Source organism: Nicotiana attenuata, chromosome 12, assembly GCF_001879085.1.
Source record: "Nicotiana attenuata strain UT chromosome 12, NIATTr2, whole genome shotgun sequence".
Lineage (NCBI taxonomy): Eukaryota > Viridiplantae > Streptophyta > Magnoliopsida > Solanales > Solanaceae > Nicotiana > Nicotiana attenuata.
The window spans coordinates 10,807,391-10,816,138 of record NC_032000.1 but is presented as its reverse complement, the minus strand read 5'-3'; the positions used below and the strand labels follow the sequence as shown (position 1 = coordinate 10,816,138).

At 38.1% G+C, this 8,748-nt stretch overlaps 1 protein-coding gene across 1 annotated transcript; it reads right to left on the bottom strand.

Annotated features, from left to right (window-relative positions):
• Positions 241-3,850, bottom strand: LOC109235285 (elongation factor 1-gamma 2-like). Its single transcript, XM_019401339.1, has 8 exons — positions 3,693-3,850; positions 3,492-3,527; positions 2,361-2,510; positions 2,215-2,275; positions 2,047-2,099; positions 1,631-1,732; positions 1,045-1,543; positions 241-861 (listed from the first exon to the last, which is right to left on the bottom strand). The coding sequence occupies exons 2-8, from the start codon at positions 3,498-3,500 to the stop codon at positions 482-484; spliced, it is 1,254 nt and encodes a 417-aa protein (XP_019256884.1). The 5' UTR covers positions 3,501-3,527; positions 3,693-3,850; the 3' UTR covers positions 241-481.

The following is an 8,748-nucleotide window of genomic DNA, read 5'->3' as shown; positions in this document are numbered from 1 at the left end:
TAATTTTTGGCAGCTTGGCCAAACGGGCTCTTATCCAGCAAATAAAAATATCCGTCATTCAAATAAACAGAGGCAATTAGAATGCATCCGGCGCTTTTTGTATGCCAATGTTTGCCGGAAAATATTCATTCAATCAATTTATATCCGTCCAACTCTCCTTCAGCCCCATTTCTATAACTCAAAAATGTTTCAACTAACACCAAGCAAAATTCAAAAACAACTTGGAAAGGACAATTCACCTGGATCACATCACTGCCACAACTGCTTTACTTGGAAAAGGATAACATAATTCAACCACGAATGTATCCCAGTTCACTATGTCAAAATTGATAATTTTCAAAAACACACTACAGAGATAACAATTTCTCCAAGGAAGACAAGATAGTTTTTTAAACAAGAATCTAAGTAAATTTGGGAGGACAAAATCAAGGTAAACTACAACCTCAGGCGAAAGGAAACATTGCCAAATACAATACAATGTTTACTTAAAGCACTTAGCATCCAACAGAGCCTCTCCCTCGAAGGGCTCGTAATCCTCAATCATTTGGTTGACACGCTCCTTCTGTGCTTCATCGTTGATGTCTACTTCCTTCCATTCATAGAGCTCCATGTCATAGCATTCATCCATAACAAACTTGGGAATTTCTTTTCCACGGAAAAGCCACAAACCCTTCACCTTATATGGGGCCTCAGAACCAATTACCAACATCTTACCAAATGCGTACTTGCGTGCCAGATCCATTCTCTGCAGAAAACCACCAACCTTGTTCAATGTAACAAAGGACACTGTGTTCTCATCCTGGTACTTGTAATCACAGAACCAGAGAGAATATCCTTCGGGATCATACATGTCCCAGAAACCTGCAAAACAAGAAGAGTATGGGGTAAGGTTCTAACAAGGAACCAGTTCAAGTATCTTCTTAAGGAAGTAGACAATTCCCTCTTCTATACATTTCCTGTGATGACTCGTGATTCTCTTTAGCTCTAGTTTGTAAAACTTATCATAAGAAAAATAGGTAACAAAACAGAAAAACTAAAATATACCTTTAATGGCAACCTCGCGGAAGTTGGTCTTGGTGTTGGAGTAAAGCCTCTTCCACTCATCCAGAATCATCTTACTTGGAGGCAACAGATCAAGAGGATTCTTTGCCTTAGGCTTGGGTGCTTCTTCCTCGTCTTCAAGCTTTGGTTCTTCCTTCTTAACCTCTTTCTTTGGCTCCTCCTTTGCTTTGGGTTTTGCAGGTTCCTTTGCTGGTGCAGGCTTCTTGGATGGGGGATCTGGGATAGATTCAGCTTGTTTCACCTCACCCAATATCTTGCAGAAATTCGGCTGATTAACCACAGTCCAGAAGTATCTCTCTACATGTGGGAATTCCTTGGTAAAGCTCTTAGTCATTATATACCTAAAACCATGGCTCAAGTTGCAGGCCATTATTATGTCGGCCAATGTGATTGAATGTCCAACCAAGTAAGTGTTAGATGCAAGATGGATGTTTAAAGCACCAAGAGCTCTCTTTAATGCAGCTACTGCAGCTTCCTCGGCCTTTTTGCAGAACAAGAAGAATTTCATTTGAGTTACTTTTTCCTACTATTTCAGAAAAAAATTAAAAATGCATGGTATGAGACATACTGGAGGAATGAATACACGATAGCCAAGACGTGGGTACAACCATTGCCCAATGTTTGCATCAATCTCAGTGGCAGAAAAATCATTCCATTGCTCGATTTGAGCCTGTCAAGGAAAAAGAGAAAAACATATAGAGTAAGAATTTCACAAATGAAAAGTATAAGGTCTTGTTTGGTATGGGGATAAGGAATAATTTATACCGGGATTAAATTTGAGATGACTTTATCCCATGTTTGGTTGGGATAAAACCGTGGTATAACTAATCCCCTCCCGGGATTGTAGTGTTTTTTATCCCTACGGGAGGGTGAGATAACTAATCCCGGGATAATTAATCATGGGATAATTTGTTTCCCAACCAAACGACCCCTAACTGATAAATGAATAACACTAAGAAACCAAATCCAACTTGAATTACTTACATATTCGATCAACGAAGAGCCAAAGAGAGGATTGTCGGGCTTCAATTTAGTTACTGCATGAATTAAAGGAGGTCAATGTCAGTTAATTTCTGTTATATGATCACCATATAACAGAAATTAATTTCTATTAAAGGAAGTCAAATTAAAGGAAATAAGAAATAGCCTCACCATAGCGTGCAATAGCATTGCTCTCAAAAACAGGTCCATCAGGTGTTTCAAGCACAGGAACCTATAGGTAAAAACACACACCAAGATTAGCAAAACCTTGCTTAAGTAAATGAAAGAATTTATACAGTTTTGTAGAATAATAACACCTTTCCAATTGGATTCATCTTGACAAACTCAGGTGTCTTGTTTGATACACCCATCTCGAAATTCTTTGCAAGTTCAACCTTTACACCTGTGTACTCAGCAGCAATGAGTGCCTTTACGGCATTTTTGTTGTTACTTCCAGAGTGCAAAACCTGCAACAAATAAAATACAGACAATTTAAATGCTAAAATATCATCAAGAAATTACCTACCCAAGAGAGACAGAATAATATTTAGCATATTATGCGCACTTATTGTTTAAAGAGCTTTGCTACTGCCAAAGTAGCTCAAGGAAAATCTTCTAGCCTTCATGCAAAATGTACCATTTATTTTTGGAGCACAATTTTAAATGTAATTAACATGTTTGGAAAACGGCTAACGCAAGACCTCAATTCTCTGTTAGAAATTCAAATAGATATTTATCTTCTAATGTATTTACCATCCAACAGATTCAACAACGGCACAATATAATAACCAATTGAACACCTCAGAAATCTTCTTCATCTTTTTCTTTCAGATAATAACATAAAAAAATCTTATGCAACATTGTTTATATAAAAACTGTAATTTAAATTCCATTTTAGTCTGGCCTTAAGAAACTCTACAATAAAAACCTGGTCTTAGTTGTATAGTGTCTTTCTTAAATGGGAAGTAGATGCTTATAGGACGGTGCAATTAACGCCGAAATCTCTCTCTAAACAGAAAAAAGATTCAACATTCTCCAAGGGCCTTCACACTTGACCCAATTTGGCTCTACTTAATTGAGTGATTGCAAAACCATTTTTGAAGAGGACGAATACAAATAGCCCAACAGGCATAGTCAAAAGGAAAATTCCGGAAAATAATTAACCTCCACTTGGATCTTACAACTCATACAGTCATAGTAGTAATAACTCAATACTTGAGAGATACAAATAAAAGTATTAAACAAAACCAAACTTAGAACTTATCAAAATAAAGTGCAATAATAATTCAAAAAACACTGCAAAATCCACAACTAAAATGTACAAAAAATACTAACACATCAAAAACCCAGCAATAAAGTTGAAATCGTTGCCTATAAATTCATCAAAAACTAAAACCTAGATCTATAATTTATATCAAAAGGAATCAATGAAGATCTAAGACACATACCAGAGCCATGGCTGCACAGTTGGAACTTGCTCACTCCTTTACACCAAGATAAACAAAATTAAGCAATGAGAATCATAAATATAAAGAAAAAGGGGGAAAAATAATATTGATTCATTCATAAGTGGGAAACAAGATTTTGCTAAGGAAGTGACAGAAATTGAAAAACCAGATCAAAGCGAAAGAGAAAGGTGAGAGCTTTACCAAGTTTGTAACGGCGATAAGCTCTGAGCAGAGAAGAGAGGCAGAAAGTGAGCCTCTTCAGTAGATGCGAGAAAAGAGGTTTAGGGTTTGGTAGTGGGGGTGTCTATATATGTGGTGGGGTGGGTATATAGATCTGGAGGAGAATATGCTTTTGGTTGTAATAAATAATACTGTAGTAATTATTTAAGCAAATAAATATTTTTTAATGTATTTATTATGAAAGAATAAAATTAAGTCTTTCATTTTTATTTAATTAAAATATAAAAAATATTAAAAAAATACTTTATTCTTTCAGGATGATTTAAATATATCACAACACCATTCAATAAGTATAACAAAATTCGTCCCAAAACCTACTGCTGTATCTTAGAAATCTACCATAAAAAATAAGAAGAAAATCTTTATGAGAGTTTTCAAGAATTGCGATTTAGAATGGTGTAAATACTATGCTAAAATAAGTAGGATTATTTTTGATATATAAATTCTTTTGCTAGGAATAATTTTTTGTCAATTTAAAAATAACTTTTGATTCTTTTTCTGCTTATGGGAGACAAAGCTTTAGAAAAATAGCTTAGTCTTCTACTTAAATTTATTTTATTCCTAAAAATTTGGACAAACACCTTAACTTTCTAGCATAATTAACATAGGAGGACTCACCCCGATAAGCAGAATCGAAACAAATTACGAATGGCGCTCCTCTATAACAAATCGAAACCATACATGTACAACATCATGTGGTGCAACGACCTCAGCCCTACCGTAGAAAGCACATCAACGGGTTGGGCCTCCCCCTCTTGGGCGCCCTCTACTCGTCTGACCTGTACTCCAAGCTAGCGGTGCAGGAATATCAGCAACTGGACCAGAACTCATAGTCTGAATACCCCGCTATGACACATCTGTCCGGAGTCTGGGACAACCTCTTACCATGTGGCTGGTATCTCCACACTCAAAGCAACCTCTTTACTGACGTGGCTGTGGAAGCTGTCCGGTAAGGGTACCCTGAGACCCATGGGTACCTGGAACACCGTGCGAAGCCTGAAGCGCAAACTGAACTGGCTGACCCACAAAACTTCTACAATGTCGTACCTTCCCTCCAAATAGGGACTAGTAAATCTCTCCGGTCTACGAGACCTCTTATCCTCCATGTCCTCTCTCTCCTAACCCCGCATGACCTCTTCCTCCTAGTCCCACGTGCCCTCTAATCTTCGAGCAATCTCTACCAGCTGCTGAAACGAAACATCGGACTCCAACTCCAGAGCCATGTTGAACCGGATATCATGATGAGCCTATCAATGAACCTGCGGACCCTCTCTCTAACTGTAGAAACCAAAGTAGGCGCACGCCTAGACAAATCATTGAATATAATGGAATACTCTAACACTGACATAGGCACAACTGCTCAAACTCCACGCGCCATGCATCCCGAAGGGTCTGGGAAACAAACTCTCTCAAGAACATCCCTGAAAATTGCACCCATGAAAGTGACGCTGCATCGGCTAGACTACCCAACTCATACCCCCAACACCACTGATATACCGCTCCCTTAAGCTGGAACGTAGTAAAAGCAACCCCACTCGTGTCCACAATACCCATAGTGCGAAGAATACGGTAGCACTCCCCTAGGAAGCATCCTCTGAAGCCAAAACACTGAAGGTAGGAGGGTAATACTTCTTGAACCTTGCAAGTCTAAGTTGTTCCTCCTCAGATGTTGCTGCCCTAACCACGGGTTGAACTAGAACAACAGGTTGTGTCGGCATGACACCTGGGATCTAACCAACGTGGACTCGCTACTCCGGAGTACGGGCGGCGGGAGTCTGAGCTCCTCCCCCGATCTGTGAAGTAGTTGGTGCAACCAAAATCAACCCCGCCTGAGCCAATGTACCAAACATGCTTAGGAACTGTGCTAATGTCTCCTGAAGCCCTGGGTAACAAAAGGCACCTCCGGTACCTGTCCCCCAACCGGAACTACTGACGGCTCCTCAGCTGTTGCTCTGATAGGTGCTCTAGCTGCGGCACGTGCTCCTCCTCGGCCCCTACCTCTGTCTCTGCCCCGGCTCTTAGCAACACCGGCTCTGGGGGCGGCGTAGTGAGTCCTGCAGCTCGTGTCCTTACCATTTGTGAGAGAATAGAATGACAAAGGTTCAAACTTCGAGATTAATAAACTCATGCGATATGAATGAAAGAAGTGAAACTGTCCTAATAGTTTCGTAACTGATGACGTCCAAATCCACTACTCAAGTAAATGGACACAGTCGCATGCAATATAATTTACACAGCTATGAGTTGGGGTTGAATCCCACAGAGAATAATATGTAGGCAATTAGGTGTGTAAGAGAATTATCACTCATTATGCTAAGCCAAACACTTAGAAATATTTTGAGAAAATATTTATATCTAATTGCAAAAATGTAAACTAACCTAGAAAGCAAATAAGATGAGCAATGGCTACAAGCATGGATGCATAGGGAATTACACTCAAGTAACGATCCAATGTATTTCACGTTCTTACAAATATGAGCGAGTTTATGTTAATAGTCTCGGATAATAATTCTATATTAGCTTCTTCCGAAGACTAACAAGACTTCCTAATTAAATTATCTCTAAAACAATTAAGAGATTAAGCACAGCCGAATATGGCTACAAGTAGTTCAATCCTATCCCTAGGTAGATTCTATAAAACGAGGGTTAAAGCATCAAGTTCTGTTAATTAATCTTTCCAACCCCAAATTATCTTTCCCAAAATTAATTCGAAGTTAATGGGAGAGTCATAGGGTTAGCTAATCCCTTTGAAAATATTAAAGAACAAGAATAATTAAAGAAACAATAACTCACTTTATGATAAATAAAAATCGTTCAATACATAAGCACAACAAGATATTTAAACCACACTTTAAATATGAATATTCCCATAAACAAGAGTTAAGTGTTGGAATAAATACCACACACTTAGATATTCAATACAAAGCAAGAAAATGAAGAAGTGAATATAAATGGGTAAGAAATTCTCAACCAAAAACTAAAAATCGTCAAGACCCAAGTGTGTGTGCAAGAACCCTAGATCCAAAACTTGTGTTCTCTCTCAAGATATTGAAAAATAAGCCAAAGACATTTTACGAATGAGCTAGGTCGTGTATTTGTGGGTTTGGAATCGATAAAATATGAAATGCCAACACTGTCCTCAGTTGAAGCCCGTTGATCGCACCTGCGGAACAATCCTCGCAGGTGCGGTTACGCAGATGCGAATAGAAGCTCGCAGAAGCGAGATTTGATGGGAACATGGTACTCCGCAGAAGCGGACATCACGTGCAGGAGCGTGAACGCAGATGCGGACGTCAAGCGCAGAAGCGCGACTGCAGATACGATGAATCAGCCGCAGAAGCGGTTCATGCCTTCCAGGTCTTCTTCCGCAAATGCAGACCATTTCCTCGCAGATGCAAGGTCGCAAAAGCGACCAGTGTTCCGCATATGCGGAATCACTGAAGGAATTTGCACTTTTTAACTCTTTTTTGCTCAATTCACCTTCGATTGAATTCAACTCTCTTCATAGCATCATTTATCTGAAAATCTAGCAATGCACACCATAAATCACCTCATTTTATAATTAAAGGACACAAAAACTAAAGAAAAGAGACTAGAATAAATGGTAAAATCACCACTCATCAACTCCCCCAACTTAAAGCGTTTGCTTGTCCTCAAGCAAATCAAAACCAAATATTCAATGAGGTTCTACCATATAAAGCACAAGTAGCATCGCCATCATTCACAAATCACATTCTCTAAGTATGTATCATACTTATGGATTTGGTTGGTACTAATAATTAGCCTTAAGCATGTGAATTTTAACCAAATAACTCCCTCATTTAGAAACAACTTCATGAATGCAAAGGACTTTTAAAATAATCAAGTGACAACAAAAAGCCTCAAGAAGTGACTCAAAAGCACTAGTCTACTACATATGCTCAATTTATTCAATTCGGGATATATCAATGTCACCAATCCATCCTAATCCATGCGCCCTCATAAGAAAGAAAGTCCCAAAATCACCATATTTACAATAACAACACAAGGGACAAATGCACAAAGACACTCACTCTCAACAAAGAATTTCAAGTGTTACAAAATATCATGCCATATGCTTGCCCTTATTTTAATTCGCCGCCTATTCAAAAACATTCGGCTGGAGATCCCATAAGGACTTTTGAAGCTTGTAATATAGGTTTAGGGAAGGGTAGGATAAGTATTTGGGATACAAGTGACTACAACCTCCTTGAACACTACTCACATTTGTCATCTTTTTTTGCACTTCGCTTCTTTTTAAACCACATAGTCCTTATTGACATCTAGTTACCAAAATAGAACCACCTTAAAGTACCTCTCTAATTTTCTCAAGACTCCATATAACCATATGTATGTATGTATGTATANTATATATATATATATATATATATATATATATATATATATATAAAATACAACTATTTTCTTTTGGAGCTTGAGTATCTTCATATAAACAACTTTGAGGTATATGTTTCTACACACAATGTACATCTTCACCATTTACCTATTAACAACAACTCCCCCAACTTAGGCTTTTAGCCTCATTCTTAACATTCAAGGAGTGACGGGTTCAAAAGAGGGAATTACTTCACAAAAGGGTAAAGGTTTGTAATGAGGTAGCCAAAGAAAAGGTTAAAGCCTCAAATGGGATAAACTAGCGATAATATTTATGCAATGATAGGATCGAAAGGCTAAAGAGGCTTTTTCAAAGATCACAAAGAATGCGTAAGGTCATTCCTCCACCAAACATAACTAACATTAGCATTGAAAGACCAACCGGGCAAGTTCTAGATTATAAAAGTAAACACAAGAATTATTTTTAACAACAACTAACACACATGGCACACGAACTAATCAAGATGGATCAATTTCACTTCTTAATAAGAGGACTTAGAGCAATATCATGTCAACTAGTGAGCAAAGAGTCACCAAATGAGCCAAAAAGTTATCACAAAAATTATTCTTCCCCATGCAACTTACTTTGTCACTTTGCAACCAA

Bases quoted from the DNA above. Each gene is read 5' to 3' on its own strand.
- LOC109235285 (XM_019401339.1), bottom strand. The intron at 2,276-2,360 runs GTGTTATTATTC...TTTTACCTATAG, and splicing joins AGATGAATCCAATTGGAAAG to GTTCCTGTGCTTGAAACACC. The intron at 2,100-2,214 runs GTGAGGCTATTT...TAATTCATGCAG, and splicing joins CAATGCTATTGCACGCTATG to TAACTAAATTGAAGCCCGAC.